This window comes from Melanostigma gelatinosum (genome assembly GCF_949748355.1).
Source record: "Melanostigma gelatinosum genome assembly, chromosome: 9".
Taxonomy (NCBI): domain Eukaryota; kingdom Metazoa; phylum Chordata; class Actinopteri; order Perciformes; family Zoarcidae; genus Melanostigma; species Melanostigma gelatinosum.
The window spans coordinates 21,013,982-21,032,922 of record NC_136642.1 but is presented as its reverse complement, the minus strand read 5'-3'; the positions used below and the strand labels follow the sequence as shown (position 1 = coordinate 21,032,922).

At 42.9% G+C, this 18,941-nt stretch overlaps 1 protein-coding gene across 1 annotated transcript in view; it reads right to left on the bottom strand.

Moving 5' to 3' along the window:
• Window positions 1–3,435: 3,435 nt before the first annotated feature.
• Window positions 3,436–18,941, bottom strand: part of bckdhb (branched chain keto acid dehydrogenase E1 subunit beta) — a 56,123-nt gene continuing 40,617 nt past the window's right edge. Inside the window, exons 9-11 of the mRNA XM_079276307.1 lie at window positions 12,809–12,895; window positions 5,406–5,560; window positions 3,436–3,900 (exon numbers count right to left, since the gene is read on the bottom strand). Of these exons, the coding sequence (XP_079132433.1) occupies window positions 5,420–5,560; window positions 12,809–12,895 (228 nt within the window). The 3' untranslated portion in view covers window positions 3,436–3,900; window positions 5,406–5,419. The remainder of the gene's footprint in view (window positions 3,901–5,405; window positions 5,561–12,808; window positions 12,896–18,941) is intronic.

The following is an 18,941-nucleotide window of genomic DNA, read 5'->3' as shown; positions in this document are numbered from 1 at the left end:
GTGAGAATCAACTAGCAAGCCAGTAGATGACAACTTAAAAGATATGAAACCACAGAACAATCGTGATCTGTGCAACAGTGACACCTCTCAGTTAAACTAGTTTGTGTGGCACACCCTGTGTTCATTTAGCGGCGCATACATCTACTAATAAAACACGAGGATACAGTTGAACTCATGAAGAGCTTGTGCTGCTGGCTACTAAGGAAGAGAGGATATCACTGCAAGGCTTTTGATTTGTAAATGACGGACACAGACAGCGCCTGAGATTAGATTTCGACAGCGCAATGTAAGAAAAAGGCAAACAAGCCTCAGTGATGCTGAACTAAAGTGAACGTTGAGCGTTCTTTTTACTGTCCACCACACGTCATTTGTTTTACCATCATCATTTTCCACTTTGACCACAGCACAAACTATCCCAGACTGTACCTATTATAATCAGCTATCAAAATAAAACATCGGATGGATGTTGAATAAATACAATCCTACGAATGTGTAATGATGCTGTAAGACGTGCCCCGACAACCATTAAAGTGCACAACAGGCCACATTACAGGCTAAGCGGTTCTATAATCTTCAGTAATCTCCGGTTGTACGGTCAGACATGCACCAGAGCATCTTCATCCCCATGTTGCTTCGCGCCGTGACCTACCACCCCTGTTTTTTTTGCGTTTCGTGTATATATAGTGAGTAATGACACACTGTCAGAACACAGATGCTATTATGGCCATCCTACCAAGCAGAGGTCATCTTTGCCACCCCACCCAAAAGAGGGGCCGCCTCACCACCGTGGTTTTAAGGCACTGCTTTCACCCAGACCAAAATGACAGACACGGTTTTATCTTTGCTTTTCGACCAGGGTTTGCGGAGGAGTGCTGAGAATCCGATCTGAAACCTTACAAGGATTTAGCAGATACGCGCCGATTTGTGGTATTGTTTACACATTTGTTTTTGTTACATTGGGTTAACCATCTCATCTTTGCTCTCTTCCGTCTGTCGCTGCAGATTCCAGTTGCTCCGAACTGCCCAAAAGTTACGATAGGTGTCACACTGGCAAAGGTGAGGAGGGAGTCCAACGTAAAAGAGATGACGAGCAACAGGGAGAGCATTTGGCACCGAGGCACATTCCAGCTTTGAGCCATTGACAAATGTCTCCCTTTGAAAGTTCAGAGTGTGATAGGCCGGCGTACGCCCAGCAGGAAAAGGTCTGGTCATTGTTACCATTAAATTCAACAGCTCAGTTCTATCACAACCATTCCAGATGTGTTTATTCTTTACGAGCCACAAATCAACGTTGTTGCTGCCAAATGGTTTTATTTGGTTTGGATACCCAACTAAACATGTGATGCAGTTTTCTTCTGCTGCACTCAAAGCCCTTCCCATCACATTCAAATTGTTTACAGTGCGATTGAAAGCAGAGCAAGTCAAACACTGCGGCACACATGTTGATCTCTACACTGTAAAATATTTCCACACATGAAATAGCCAAAAGTACAAACTTGTAATGTTTGTGATTTGATCAGAAGATGTTCCTGATGGTTATGTAACATGGGATGGGATCAAATCATGGGACTCTCTCTGGTGTCCGGATTTGAATTAGAGTCATCCTGGCAGGACGTCTGTACTGTACTCCACTGCTCTTCAAAAGCCACGTTAAATCATTCGTCACACTTTGAAGTCATTCTCACCTTTCTCCTAAACTCAACTGATGGGTCGAGTTCAGCCCTTGAGACGCAAATTAAAAGCAAAGGCCTTGAGGCACGAGGCCCATCTGCTCTAGTCCGTCTCGTGGCTCCGCTGTAAAGGTTTCATTAGCGGGCTGGTTATTCCATCCCCACAGGCTTACAACTGCTTGAGGAAAAAATGACCAAAAGGCAGCAATACTGACAACATGCTTGGGCAAAAACTGGCAAATAAATTAATTGGGCAATACCACAATAAGGAATAAATAAGTCATTTAAGGTTTACATTTCACACAATGTTTCCACATGTTTGTGTTCTGTTGTATGTCGTCAGTATGTGGTTAATTAAAAAGTGCAGGAGAACCCAGAAATATGACATAGCTGCAGTATTGGGGTGAAAAAGCAATGCTAGGTCTTATGGTGTTTTGGTTAAGTCTGCCGATTTAATTGAATCGTTACCATGCACTGCCTTCAGCATTGCATTCTTCTCTCACATGTACGGAGTGTTTTGATGTTTTTCAGCTTATGTAGTTCACTTGCATCAAAGTAATTTCAACACCGACTCAAGCGCCTCCCCCTTGAAATGAAACCCCGCTCTATGCAACTGTTTTGGGCTCTTTCAGCTCATTGTTTTGAGCCTCTCTTTAGCAACACCTTCAGGTGATATTGTTCATTTTGTACACAAAATAATAGTTTGGTTTAACTTTGTAGTGGGCATTCTTAACGTGCCCGAAAACGTATTTGGCAGATTACAAATGAGTTTTACTGAACACTTCTCATGCTCCCCAGAAGAACTCTGACCTTCTACACCAGGCAGGTTACTAATGCCGGTTGATTTTAATGGCTGTTGTGCTTCAATTTCACGATAAATAATCATATTCCAAAAAGGATGAACCCTACTGAGTTTTGGCATTTCGGACCACCCTTAGACCAGAACTTACACTTTGTACAGAAGTCATTGTCAAATCTTGCAGGATCGCCAAGTAGTCAGAGTCCTTTAGGATTCTGTGACCTGCTCCCTAAATCCACCCCGAGGGTCAAACTTTAAATTTCTAAGAATACCAGAACTCTTGTCAGTATTTAGTGACTGCATCTAACTGTCACCATGAGGTAAACTCTGTAGCCTCCCGAGGTCGGCATGTTTCACACAGGATCCCACTCGTGACACACTTGCGTTTCCATTGCACACACGCAAGCTGTCAGAATGGCAGCACGGTTGAGGACACAATCATTCCTCGCCGTCTCCAAATGGAGTCACGGGCAGAATTCCAACTTTTGATGTGCAGTTCTCGTCGTCGTTAAGGTAATAGTTGAGCAATGACTCACGCTTTCTCAAACGTGCAGTGGAAGGACACAGAGTTCCAACAACGGCCCAGATTGATTCCATATCAAACTTTTAGATGGTAAGAGATGGAACGAGATGTTTAACAAGGAAAGACAATTTTCTCATGGAAGCACTGATATAATGGAAAAGTCTTAAAACTTTACAGCAGAACAAAAGTTCGCACAGCTTTTCGGTAGTTACACAATTTTAAATCAAAGTGCTACTATAACTGTTTTGCCTAAAAATATGAATATAATGTAAGAAATATATGTGGGCGTTATATAAAAATTGCCAAACTTCAGATGATTTCTTAAATTTGTAGACTTTACGATGGTATAGATTTCCCTCAGCCACAGTGACCAGTGGCAACCCCGAAGTAACCGACAAAATGACACAACAAATCTAACGCAATGCAAATCAACACACCAACCGTTTTCACCAAATCCCATTACTTTATTTTCCATAAAAACCACAGATCAACTATATTAATACAACACAGTTCAGTCAAAGTCAAACTAAATAAAGATTAGAGCAAATGCAACAGCACAGAGAGGCAGTCAAACACAATCAATTCAATCAAATACGCTGACAGTTCTCATCGAATCCCACACTTGTCTAAGAGGAAGTCAAATTATGTGCATATGATACCAAAGCAGTGTTTCACCATATAGAGTGGATCTCGTCATTATTCCCCCTGGCAAAACAATGATGTTCCCTAATGCAGAGGTGCTGTAACAGTCTTTTAGCTGGAAGACAATGAGGGACATGGAGCCCATCTGGATACTGCTTCCTGATTGGACGGTCAACAAAGTGTCCTTTCCTGGATGCGCTCCACTGATTTGAAAAATGAAGAGGAAAAAGAGAGAGCGTGGAGTTCAGGGCTACCAGAAGTTGGCTCTGCAAGAGGAGAGAGGTTCAATAAGTTGAAGGGAATAACTTGGCGGTCCAGTGTCAGATGAGGAAAAGCAGAGCTGGATGGAGATGCTGAGCAGCGAGGATGAGAGGTGACGTGTTGGATTCAATTAAATATTTGATTAACGGCTCCTTCCCCCTTATTAATCAACGCCAACATTTAAATGGCTACAGCTCAAGATGACTTGACAATTATTAAGGCATTACGAAAGAGACTGTCCTATAAAATAATTATTCAACACTTCTGCAACCAATGAAAGGCTGTAACATATCTACGGTGCCAGAGAGCACTATGTGGCTAGGCAAGTAAACTCTTTGCACCACATTAAGTCTTGGGTGGTCTGATTACAGGTCATCAGCTCTAAATACAGGTCTAAATACAGCCTAAACAGATGCTTCAGTATCCTCAAGCTGCCAGTTGTGCTTGTTAGAGACAGCCAGGTCTGTGCTACTGTGCCACCAGGTATCCCAACAAAAACCTGGACTTGCATTGGCAAGCTTTATTGGCGCTTCAAGGATTGTTCTCAGTCACTGGAAGAGTCAGACCGGGTCTGTTTCTGATAAACGGTCACAATGATTGATGTGCTTTTGAATGTTTTAGAGTTACAACCAACAATTTTCATCGACTCATCTGCTGATACTTTTCTTTATCACTTCATCACTTATAGAGTCAACAAATGTGAAAATGGCCATTTTATTTTTCTAGCGCACCAGGTTGACATATTCAAACATTTTTTATTTTTTTTACATTAATGGTAGTTCAAACATGTAGTCTTAAGTGCAGAAACAATGTTGATCCTTTTGTTTCGTGCTGTCCTACCCATTTTCTATCCTTTAATTGTATTTGATTTCTCCATCTTGCAGGAATCCTTTAATGGTGTGCTTAGTCCATTATGCTGGATTCTGGACAACACGTTGCATGACTCCCAGAAACTTCAATCATTTTTTTTTTTACATTATTCACTGCTGGTGGATGAACAGAAAGTCGCCCCATAAGCACCATGACTCATATTTGTATTTGAAACACCAAACAGTTATCATTGTTGTTGTAGCCTGGACGCAAATTGCTGGTGTAATCTTTTTTAGGTATACGATGAAGCCATCTCATCAGATTTAATGTGAGCTGGGAAATAAAATCAAATCCCACTTGGTTACGAGAGCTGCATTTCAGATGTAAAAGACACGATGAACAGGGCCCTGGAACGCTTGATGTCTGGATAAGAATGAACTCTATACGTCTAGCAGAGGATTACATTAGACAGCTAAGTATAAGAGTGTGTAGGAAAAGATATGAAGTGCAATTTCATTTTCTCTGTAATGATGGTTGTTACTGATGGCAGGTCATTATTCGTTTCCATATCTTCATAACTACATTACTGGAATATATAATGCAGATTATAGGGTTATGGTTGACAGGCCGTAATATACATTAAGTGTTGGAAAATTACATAATTCCTTCCTTCAAAAGCAGACCGTCAGATCTTTCCTACCTGATGGGGGGGCTTCAGTAGTTGATCATCTTCTTAATTGCATCAAAGCACTTCCACTTGTCTGGGATGTAGAAGGGCTCAAAGATGTGAGGGAAGGGGGTGTCGTAACCGCAGACCCTACTGATGGGAGCCTCCAGATTCAGGAAGCACTGCTCCTGCAAGGAAAAAGAAAACACAGATGAGGACAAATGCTCTCATTATGGGTTGAATATAATTCAGTCAGGCAGCTAAACATGTTCAGACTACAACAGCTCCGGTGCTTGGACGACGCTTCGTATAAGCAGCTGCATGTCACAAGTCTGCTTGGTTGAGTTTATGCTTTTCAATGCTTGGGCATATCGAACACTATCAATAGATCAAACAACTTGACAACATATTCTGTATTGCCGTATCTGACTGATATGCTTCAAGTGAAAATGGTTCATTCAGGCTCCTCAGAGCAGGCCAGTGCTCTTGGCCAGAGTGCAAAACAAGCCATGACTCGTGTCTCTATATTGGCTTTTGACCTCTCCCCATGGAGACAAAGCAGAAAGAAGTTGGCCAAAACACTCCAACTGGGACAAACCCCCCAATGAGTTAAATGAACACACTTGGCCGCAAGCACAGATTTGCAGCAACAGACCTGAAGTACCCTCTTTCAGAGGAAAGTGACCTGCAAACAACTCAAGCTACCAAAACAAAAGCATACGAGTCGAGTCGACGCCGAGGAAGTTACACAGCACCCTCTTTGTCAGCCCGTCTCTGACGGACACTCAACGGATTTTGACCCGTGTCTCGAGACACTGACAGCATCACACACACTCAGCCACCCATATAATCCCACATTACAAACCCACCAGAAATCTGCCGTTAGCATGCATGTTTCACACTACGTTTTTCATGTCTTATACAACACCTGGCAGAATCCAGGGGAGTGTCAAACTTGATGAGGAGCCTTTTGTGCTTTGCTACTTTTAAAGTGTGTAAAAATCCAGAAAACACATCAAGAGACAGAGACTGCAGCTCTGTGTGCCTGTGGAGTTGACATGGTACAGTGACAAAATCCAGAATGGAAAATCCAGGATGATCAAGAGTCTACAGCCTTCAAAGCAAAACAAAAGTTTGACTTCAAAGTATAACATTCAGATAAAATTACCTGAATCTTCCTGCAATCCTTCACATCTTCCAGACACAACAATGATTGGACAAATCTAAATGTTGACCTGATGGTGAAAAGTTCAGGGATCACCAAAATCCTCCTGAAGGGAACGTGAATGAGAGTACCAAACTCACATTCCATCCAATAATTGTTGATACAAATCACTCAAAACCGTAAAGGGACTTGGGGACCACCAAGGTATATAGGATTCATCATCTGAGAACCATGAATGTCTAACACATTTTGTGACAATGCATTTAATTATACAATACAATTACAATACAATACAATTAAGAATTTGGCCTTCTGCTGGAAAGTCAGGGAATTGAAAAATACATCAGTAATGTCTTCAAATAGATTATTTGACACACAAAAAGCTTGTGAACAGAGGCCATTCCAGTAGTCATCAGGTCCGTCTCTTTAGGTGCCAGTAAGAATGAAACTCCACAGACAGGGGGATCTCCACCTGATCTGCTGCTTGTGCTGCTGTCTGCAGTACAAGCCGTGGACTTGCTGGGTCTGCTATTTAACAAGAATTAGCTTTAATGAATGCACACTGAATGGAGACAACTAGTTCAACAACGGTTTCCTCATTCCTCGTAGACTTCAGAACAACCCGAGACAGATTCTCTGCAACAGTAACTGACAACAAGCACTGTGCCATTGGTGACATGAAATGCAGTAAAATACCTGATGTATCTGTCATACAGACCTTGTGTCAATCCTTGTGCCACGTTTATTGATCAAAGTGACAATAAGATGATCCTTGTCCACTAAGATTACAACTTCACAAATATATATTGTCCGTCGACAGACAACAAGTCAGACAGTACCAGGGAGTTTGCTCTTTTGTCTGGATCGCATCTGTAATCTCCTCTAAATACATTCACTGGCAGTGGGAGAAAAGTACAGGAGTCCGACTGTCTGCCACCACAGCTGGACAGAGAACGGCCACACAACTCCGATTTCATTCAAATCTGTGTTTTGGGAAGTGCATCATTATATGTAATATAGTTAAATGTCAGAATAAAAACCCGGCAGTGCCAAAACGCTCGTTTAAAACACTTTGCCGCGGGGCTTAGGAGTTGCTGTGGCTATATAGTGTCTCTTGTCACGCAAAAATCTTGAGTTTGTCAGAAACACCCACAGATTTGGGGTTGCAGTCAGATGGGTGAGAAAGTGCAAATATCACTTGCGGGATCAGCTAAGAAAGTCAATGCCAGGCATCCAAACCAGCCGGATTTCAACTGAGAACCAAGCTGAGACTCGCTTTAATTCTACATTATTCCAAATCTCTCTGATTTATACTAAATTGTGAACTGCTATCGTAGGGGTGATGGTCCCAGGGCCTCCACCAGGGCTTGCGTGAATTGTGTAGTTTGTCTTTTAATTAAAGAAGTTCAACCTTATATAAAACTCAAAACTGAAATAAAACTCCTACCTTTAAGTTTATCCTTTGCGTGGGCTTCCCTCACCGGCCTTAATGACTCTCATGACATTTGGCCTACACTTGCTGTGGTCTTAGAGCCGGACCCTGAGAAAGTCTACAAGTTATTCCATCCCATTTTTTTCCCCACTTGTCTTCATTAGTGACCAGCTTCTATTCATTCGTGCTGGCTATCATTTGAATCCTGGCTTTAACACATAGCGTAGCCGTGCCGTACCACTGCTGTTTCCAGTTTCTCCATTGTATAACCTAATACTCGTACTTTTAACTATTTGACAGAAAAACAATGGAGGCATCTTACTAAAATGCACAATCAAATATATTAATAGTGAGGCCAATGTCAATGAAATATAATTACATCACATAGATGCATAGCTTCGTATGAGGGCCATTTAAATCCAGCGCAGGAATGAAAGAAACTTGAGGTGATTAATAAATACAATGAATAGCTGTTGCTGAAAACATGCTAACAATAAATAGTATCAAATCAGGGGTTCGTTAGCATTACATTCTTTAGGAATATAACAAAGCTCTATTTCCTGCTTCTTTGTAGACTTCAGAACAACCCGAGTGATTCTCTCCAACAGCCACTGTACCACTAAGAATATAAGCCTAATGTTTGCATTTTTCAACATTTTCCAATGGCTGTCATGTGCTGACAGATGTCCATGGCCTTGGGGTCTATGAAGCACAGTAAAAGTCAGTTGTGTATTAAAAGTACATGGGAGTAGAGAGTTCAGAAAAGTTTCTTTGAGACATGACGTAGCATCACTCTTCAATGAGCCTCACATTTTCAAACATGTTCTGTGTTTCTGCTCACATAGCCTCCGGCAGCAAACACCATGTGTCATAGGTGTGTCATAGGGATCTTTTGGGTCATGATCTTCAGAAGTGGATAATAAATTAATTAAAAAGGACAGGTTCCATACCCATGGGCTCACTAAAACAGTTCAGCCTGTTCTAAAGATCATTTAAACGTCATTAATACATGCCATAACTGGGCCCAGGCCAAGTCGAGGTAACAACAGGTGGTTTCGGGGGCCAAGTTCAGTGTAACACACACACTTAAGTATGTTTAGGTTGAACAGGAGTGTGCTTGAATAGGCCTGGCGCTAATCTGGATGTCATCTTCTTTGAATTACTGATGGGCAGAGATGGAATTACATATTACAGGGTTCGTCTTTGCAGGTCTAGATCAACACACAATCAACGCATTTTCTATCATTTTGCTTCTGTGCAGACTTGACTGAAAAACGCCCCTTTTGTTTTGACGAGTTATGAGTCTTTGAATGTTTATTCATTGTATCTAAATAAACATTATTGTTTGTTTATTAACTGGCCCTGGGGTATTTTATCCAGGTTATCTATGAAATGGTGGACAAAAAACCATTTCCCTACCACTGACCCAAACACGTTGTCCCGCGTCTAGTGCAGGTCGATTTTCAGTCTGGTTTCAAATTCATATCAAAAATTGCATACAAATAACGGAAAGCACCATCAGTGTAATTGGAACCAGCCAATCCAAGGGCTTCAGTATACTGTATCTACACTTGGTATGTCATTTGCACTTTTTTAAATAATTGTTCAAAGCAGCTAAATGTTCTTGTAACAGTTGCAGTTCAACAGCATTTAATTATTACTTTGACAACCAATGAAATTCTTTTTTAACTTGAATCCAAATGATCAGCCAAAGTGTGTCCTCCTTTGGAATCGTAATATTCTGAGTGGAGTCTGTCGTAGTTTGGAGTTGAGAGGAGGAGGGCGATTCACCACTTCTCTCTGTGCATCCCTGAGGTCCATGAAAGCATAGTCTTTCTCCACATCTCATCCCTTCTCCGTCAGGACATCTGCCAAACACTCGGGACCGGGCCAGCCAATGACACATTATTATATCACTAGGGCTGAAGCCAAAGCTCGACAAAGGAAACCTGCCAAGCCCAACTAAACTCCCCTCTGTTCTTCATAGAAGAAAAAGAAACAAGCATAAATGGATCTTTAAGGAAGGGCCTGAGGTAGTTAGCGAGGAGGTAAAGCCACTCTCTCACAAATGAATAGACTGAAGCGCTCTCAGACACAGTGCCTAGACTATACAGGTTTACTGACAACAAGGTTCTCCTTTTGGACCTTGATTTGAGCCTGGGAGGGGTAGAAGGCCGTACTAGTAAACAAGGAGGCGTGGTACAAGTTAGAGCCTTCAACAACCACACTGCTGAATTCGTCTCAGACTCTTTCTGCTCAAAGCTACATATTTACTAGCTTCCCAGTGGGATTGCAACACAAAATTAAAACTGCCATTTTGTATTATGCCACAGAGTATTCTCATTCATACAAGATATTTCTGCTGCATGGTGTCCAGACGTCGAGTTAGCCAAGCTAGCTCATTAAACCAATCACGTAACCTCAAGCTGCATCGTCAAATGAGAAGGCTGCGTTACAGCAGTCGCTCCCAAAGTGCCTTTTACGGCATGTCGATAGTGCTGCAAGGTTATCTGATGTGTGAAACATTTACATACACTGTTTTATGTTGCGCTTTCATACCTATTGAAACAGAAGAAAGATCACCATATTGAAAACTGCATTTAAGATACAGTTTTGGCGCAGCTATTGACACGACAACTCTTCCTGTTGTCGTAATAATGCAACACACTTCCTGGCTCAGCAGTGAGACTCGGCCCTCCACAGTCTGAACAGACTGCATCAGAGTTGACCTACCAAACTAAAAATGAGTAGCACACAGCTAACGGCTTGACGGACAGTTTTTGGCTGCTTATGGAAGATGGACATCAATCACTGTCTGATGGCACATACACTGTGGTATGGTGGTGTTGTGTATGAAAGACGGTCATAATATCTGTACTGTTTTCAGATTCGAGAGACAACAAAGCCAGGTCTCTTATTGCTCTTTTATTTTTGTTTTAATAAATAGGAAACTCTTTGAAGTCCTCATCTCTGTTTAGACAATAATAGCAAAGTAAAGTACAATAGAAGTAAATAATGGCCGCAAGTTTGAGGGATGTTGGTCGTCGTGACTCACTCTCCCCCTCTCTCTTTGTGTGTGTGTGCGTGTGTGTGTGTGTGTGTGTGTGTGTGTGTGTGTGTGCGCACAAATAACATGCAGCCCTTGGTCCTTCTGCACATTGTGGTGTCTGCAGTCGGCTTGGTTCGACAGTGGTAACAATAGATTCCAATGGTGACCCAGTTTCGTGGTGAGGGAAAAACAAAACTATTGTCCGCTTAACATCAGTAGTTTTGCCAAACCTCTGATTGAGTCAGTCACTCATTACCCTTTGATGCAGGATACATACAAGATGGCTTTTGTGTTGCACTGTCAACTTCAGTTGAGAACGAGGCTCTGCCATTAATCAGACATGTTCATCTGTACAGTGTTGGCACAACGCAAAGCCTGATATCGACTAAAAGGGAACACAGACTGGTTATTAATAAGAAATGCTGTAGTCCTATGTGCTGGTAACTGGCAGTAACTTAAAAACCCTTAATGGCATTAAACATCACTTAATAAGAATGGCCTATTGGGCATTATAGGCTACTGTGGGCCATCATACCTTATATTTGCGAGAAAGCCAAAACAAGCAAATTCCTTTGTCTTTGAAGAAGTGATGACTGTAATATAATGTAGAGTTTAATAGTGTGACCGAGGCCTGTAGGTCAAGCTGCATCCTTACAAAACACAACTCTGAACACGTCTAGGTCTTTCTTTCCAGAGAGGATATCCAAATTTCCTGAGGCCATGTGAAAACTGCAGATCAAGGGAATCAGTGAACTCACCAACAACTTACATCACCCGTACACAATGTGAAAACATGGAAACGTGGAAATTAGGGGGATGAGTCATCGGCCATTCAAGACCTCACTGACAGGGGAGAGAGAGCAACATCTGACTGGCAGTAAACGTGGAGAGGATCGAGTGATTTCACTGCTTCAACTCATGAACATTAACAAGGACACTGCTCTACCGAACACATTGTGTGTCGTGCGTACAATTAGTCTGATGACTTGTGAGGAGACGGGTATGAAGGGGAGCGCTGGAGAGACGTACCCACTGCTGAGAGCCTCGCGGATAGAATTAAGACGATGGAAAGTGGAAGACTTTTCATTTCGTCATGCATCACATTTAGCTCACAATTTGTCATCGGCCGTCTCTGGCATGTATTGGTTACCGTGTCCAGGCCTGTTGTACTGCCAAGCAAGAAGCAATATTTCGTAAACCTTATATGGATAGCTAGACCCACTGTATCAACAATCTCCTATGAGTAGTATAAACTCACAAAAGATCCTCTGTGCAGCTAAATAGACTCATATACTCCTCTAGTATACAGTCATCTTTTGAATCATTAGCTGTTTTTTGCTCAGCGCATTGTTGATGGCGTATTGTTTATACGACACATGAAACATCCCAGTTACCTACTGGTACAGCCTCTTCGCAATGGACATCAAAGGTATAATAAAGTGGGAGTAACACTGCACCTACAAATACGTGTATTACGTCCATGTGTTCAGATTGGACTGAGCTACAGCTCAAACAAGGAGTAGGATTCTTTTTTTTTTTATACTGGCATTCACCGGTCCTTTTCAACTCACTCAGAATCTTCAGGGCACTTCACCGTTTCCAAACCCACAGCTTAGGGGCACTCAGTGAAAGGCTATTTCAGCTTTATTACAAAGTGGCACTTTTATTGCCAAAACCATTGCAACCTATTAAGACCAATAGCTTTGAACCTCCTACCCCTGGGAGCTACAGTTCCCAATAAACCCTCGTGAGACACAGTGTGTTCTGAGACACAGACGGCACACACTTACCTGTACTGAGGAGATAATTTCAGCAGCAAAGCCTCCGGTTATTGGCGCTTCGTGGCTGATCAGCAAACGTCCGGTTTTCACCACTGACTGAAAAACAAAGACACAGAGACGATTGAAGAAGGTTCAGCATTCTCCCTTTTCATCGTTTCAAAGCAGCAGTACCTTACATCATGTGGCTGACATTATCTGCTAAAATAAAAACAGGGCAAGTTGGCCAATTCATGTACATCGGAGTTCAGACTCAACATTGTTAGTAGCGCCTGCACTGCTAATCGGGACGGATGAATATCACCAACCATCACAAATCAAATGTAATGTTCTGACAGGTACCTGGGACCAGTTGCAGTCTCTGCAATGTTAGCGGTTACCCAGTAAGAATGGTTCGTACTGCCTACTGTGGTATGCTATATCTGCTTGCTGCCCTCAGGCTGCATGCATGTCTGGTTGTGTCGCTGTGTGTGCATGTACAAAATGGATCTGACACAAGACTATGAGCTGGAGGGCTGATCTAGGCTGGTATCCAGCGCCAATGGGACAATCATGGACATTAGAGGTCTCAGCCTCCCAGACATTTGCATTTGGGTTTTCTGCAACCTGACATTAGAGCAGAAGGATGCTTCTTGCTGCTCCACCCGTTATCTACCACAGCATAAAACCAATACTATAATCTCATCCACTTGCCCAGACCAAAGCTATGTCTGTTCTGTGCAACTTCAGCAAACCTCTGTCCAGTTGTTGGATTTCTATTTGTTCCGAGCAATAAATTGGGTAAACACCTCTTAAACGCAACTCAGAATCATCACCAAAAGCAATGTACATGTTGTTTTCTACATTATTTTGAGAATTTAAAACTTTCAATACGATTTAAGATATGTGTGAGTGAAATCCATGGTCCATGTTTAGGAATACACATTAATTGTCCACTGAAATAACGGCACTACGGCACAATGCGCCCTTCAAGTGAACACAGTGGGGTAAATATCAGACATCTCTCCATACACTCATACCACAAACAAAGCCTAAACAACTAAATAACCCACTGAAAATAAGCATCACATGTCCATATGGCACTGTAAAAATTAGGCCAGACATTTCTTTCCCCTCCAACAGGACCACAAAGTGTCAAACAGGGTCATTCCGAGGCTTCATGCTGATGCTAAACAGGAAGATGTTTACATTGCTGAGGTCCCGGGTTTGGCTGTGAGGCACCAAATACTTGTTGCAAACTGTACCACCGTCACACACTAGTATTGGGGACTAAAATGAGTCAGCACTGTGTCCGTCTAGGGAAATAATACTTGATGCAAAGCCAACATGCCTCTTCCTGGTGGGGCAAATTGAAAAACCTTGTAGTTCAAAGCTGGAATGCAATGATTCTTAAACATTATTGTAGAAAAGCTCATGTCAGTTGACAGAAGCTACATGTTTTGTGTTTTGTAATCTTTGACCAGTTGAGGTGAATGAGTTCAGTGCGCAAAAATCGCTGATTATATGACACTATCTTCAGGAATGTGGACGTTAATAAAAACGCTGGAAGACAATGACAACAGCTGGCAATCGGCAGAGTGAGGGGGAATCAAGCGAGGGGTTGAGAGCAGGGCGATGGCTTGATATGACATGTTGCTGTCAGGTTCGCCTTAGCATGATGACTCATGCAGGTGCCGTGCTGCCCAATCCTCTACCCTGCCCTGATGCCGAACTTAGTCCTCATCGTACAGACGCACTACACACAGACTACCAATATAACTTCCAATTTACACCGTGACACCGGCTTAACCCTAATATCCCTGTGGCTCATCTCCCTGAGGGGAGACCCGACATACTGCTCGCTGCATCAGGATTGCATTCTTCAGATGCTTTTGACACAAAAGGAGCCTGCTACTGTTTTTACAATACTGTGGGATAGAATTTCAGACTCTGGGGCCTGGATAGGGGAACGCTTGTGCTCCAGCTAATAGACTTGACCCATGACCCTGCTGCTTAAACAAAAGTGACAGTCTCTGGCAAAGTGCCCACTTGTTCGTAAAATATGACAAGTGAACTATAAAGCAAGGTATGTGTATGTGCATATTCTGCAAATATCTCAAGATATGCTGGGGGCTTAAGGATGTGCAGAGTAAAATTTGGTGCAATGTGGACATGCGACACGTGCAATTTTAAGTAAACTTTGGATAAAATTGCAGCGGCTGAACGTTAAAACGGAATCAACTTCTGGAGAAACGCAACCCGATGTCAAGTTGAGGTGGCCAATTACGTAACTGGGGATCCAGGGCTATACGCCAGGGGGTAACGAAACGTGAATGGTCGTGTTCACTTTTGCTGCTGGATGTGGTTTTGTCGTTTTGCAAGCAGCTCTTCCGGGGGTCAAGCAATCCTTGCACCCCTAACAGGCGTGTGTTCTGAATGGCCACTTGCCCAAAACAACACTGCCAGCAGCAATACTGCACCAAACGGGCGTTGCAGTATGCAGTTCCAAAAAATGGCTAAATGCACAGTGTGGCGTCTGGTGCACTAGTACAGTAGGTAATGCAGCTCATATGGTGATTTGAAATAACTGCATTTCAGTCACAGTCTCACTGTACTTTCTCACTCTTCAAATAAACTGTACCCAATGCATTGAATTAAACATGCTGTGTGCTCAGACTGAAAATGCTAAGATGCGGAGGTTTATTAGGTGTACCATCTTAGTAGGCGACTGTGGCTAAGTGGATAGCAGGGCCGTCTTTCAATCAGAGGGTCGGCGGTTCGAACCCCGGCTCCGTTAGTCGCTATGTCCTTGAGCAAAACACTTCACCCCAAAATCGCTCCCGTAGTTGTGCCTACCGTGTAGAAATGTGATAGACTCTGAATTGTAAGTCGCTTTGGATAAAAAGCATCTGCTAAATGACTGTAATATAATGTTTAGTGTGTGAACATTGGCTAATTAGAATCCAACACAAAGTGCCAGGTAGGCTGATGAGAACGTATTGGAGACATGCAGATTTTGACCTGATGATTGTACTAGATGGAAATAATTGTGGCCGTAGTCTTTAACCCAGTTGCTTCAGGTTGCCGGATGGGTTTTCAGGAGACAGAAGCATCCACTCTCATTGTTAGGTTTGACCCTTTTCTGAAAAGTCATCTTTTTGCCCACGACAGCAAGCTCTCATGTCAGTAAAATTGAGACTAAGAAGTTACTCTTATGACAGCGATGGAACCAAATGAAGTGCATTGGACACTGTAAGGAGATGATCAGGTAGATGCATCCAAGGAGAGAAATGATGTGTCTTGAGGGAGAACAGAACAATTAAAAAGAAGTCAGGAATCTTTCAATGCAACCTCAGGAAGACGTGTTTTTTTACTGTAAAAGAAAGGCTGTGTGGTAATGAGTGATGACTTGGAGGAATTGGGGGAACGAGAAAGTGGTGTTAGTTGCTATGTTGTGCAATTCCAGTGGATAGGAAACTGATTTGATAGATAGATGTTGTGGTGGCGGGCGTGGGTGGCTCAGCATTGGAGCGTCTGAATAAGACTTTAAAATCCATGATCCGTAAATATATACACGACGATGTACGTAATTGGGATAAATGGCTTGATCCTCTGTTTGCAGTGCGGGAGGCTCCCCAGGCCTCCACAGGATTTTCTCCCTTTGAACCACTGATTGGCAGGACACCACGGGGGGGTGCTCGACCTGATTAAAGAAAACTGGGAGATGTGTGCAGATGTGCACACAGACCACACAGCCACATATGCATGTGTGTTCTCAAGTACACCACACGAGCAAACACACAATGCTTTTCATACATGCCGCTTACTCAGGATTGATTGATTTACATTTTGTGATAGTGACAGCGAGTTACTTTCACAGGTTGCTTCCTGCCGCTAATGCTCTTGTGGTATTTTGGCATTGAAGTGTCATCTTAGCAAAAAAAGGAGACTCGTACATATAGGGGGGAAAAAAACCCTGACGTATTTATGGAGTATATAATATACAGAGCACTAATTCATTGTAGAGTGTACAGACTATGGGGATGAGAAGTGAATAAAAACAGTCCAGAATTGAAGCTAAACTGGGCCGCGGTTTGACTGGTGCAGAATGCCATGACGTGCTTTTCAAAGTTTTCAAAACACACGCGAGTCCTTCCAGAAGAAGTTGCCAACACTTATTTGCTGGATCTGTATTTTTACGCCACTAAATTGGTCGAGAAAAACATTAAAATAGCGGTGATGACAAAAACTAAATAGTCTGCTTGTACTGTAAGGGTGCACGCACGTACACACATGCTTGACTGTAAGTGACACATCGTCTTCCCATATAGTATGCCTCCTCTTTTTCTCCAGGCCGTCCATCAAAACGCACCACGAGGAGGAAGTTGAAGTTCTGTGCCGCCACCGAGGAGTCGTCCTTGCCGCTGGATCCGCCGACCCTGTAATTGCGCGGCCACCACAGGGTCCTAACTCTTGCGCCACCATGTGATCTCCGTGACAAATGAGAGCCGGGACGAGGCTTGACTACTGGCTGGGGCCTTTAAAGTGGCACTCTGCGATTAGTGGAGAGGGGTGAGTGCTCGGCGAACCGGAGGCCCTGTAAAATCACAGTGCTGGGAGGGAAGCAGGGTGGGAGGAAACACAAACACTCACTGCCATACAATCACTCGCTATCTCTCTCACGACAGAGAAGGAAAGAGAGAGAGAAAGAGAGCGAGAGTGCAAGGATGAAAGAGCAGAGCAGAGAGGGGAGAACAGCCTCGGCGCTGGGCCAAGCCATCCTCCAGAGGAGCCAGGACGCCAGAGGAGACCTCAGACAGAAATAACTCCAAACGTCCCAAAGTCCCATTAAAACCAATTCATCTCAATTCCTCCCCGACACACACACTCTCTACCTTTATGCCCTGCAACCACACCGCACCACCGCCTCCATCGGTGTGTACACACAGACACACGACTGCTACTGCACACACTCCAACTTGGTGACAGCTCTGCTGCATGTTTTGAGCGGACAGTAAGGTCATAAAAATCATTCAATTACTGTCAGAGGTCCTATGAAACGGACTATACCATGCCTATTGAATTAGCGGCCTGCAGGCCACCAATGGGCCAGAGGCCACCACCATGTGGCCCTGCATTCATAAAACTGATATATGACAAATATATATAGGCTGTTCCACATATATGGTAGAAATACGCGAGTTGACTACTGCGCGTCGTTCGGGTAAGCTTGCTAGACAATATCACAGGTGTCAAAAAGTGCATCCGCGATTTTTACGATTACTTATAATAGGATCGCATCCGTCAGAGTAAAAACAAAAGCCACGTGAACAAGTCCTGATAAACTGTGTGAGAATGAACAAAATAAAAACAGCAGTACCATTTACTCTGAGAACATTTTAAATTTGTACTTTCATTTTACTCTAGTAAAATATTATAGTCCTCTATCTATCCCAGAGTATGACGCAATCCATCGCCGTAGCCCTACAATAAAAATGACCGTAGTGGAGCTTACAGTGCTAAGTTGTGTTAAAGTCATGTGACCGTGATGATTCGACTCTACTAGACGAAGAGAATTTATGTTTTCTGATTCCAGTTCCTCCAATGTGAGGATTAGCGGTTTCGCTCACTGCGACATCATATTGTACAATTTTCACATCATAACCTGCTTTGGTTTTGCAGCTTATGACTTTGTTGACATACCTCATAAATACTTCTAAGCAACGAAGACAAGGAAAGAATGTCTTCTGCCTATGTACTCATAATAGTGTTGGATAATGAAAAGGAGATTTTATGGAAATAAAAACAATAATCAAAAAGCAAATACTTAGCATACAGTGGTGCTTTATGGTGGCAGTAGCATCAAAATACAACACCACAATTTCATTAAACCACCTCAATAGTCACCACAGGACACAATACAACATGAGGAAGCTATGACGACTAACACAAACCTCCACAACAGGAAGCTTGTTTAATGGGTCCCAGTGCCCGTGACATTCCTACCGAAGCATAAGGACATCACAGAGGCGACTGCATCCGGCTGCCCTCAATACTGTGCAAAGTGAGGTTTGGGGAAAAAAGGAATTTCATGTCCCAAATCTATTAGTCTCTTTTATAACAGCCACTACTAATCCAGTTGTGACAGTCTCAAAATAATTTGCCA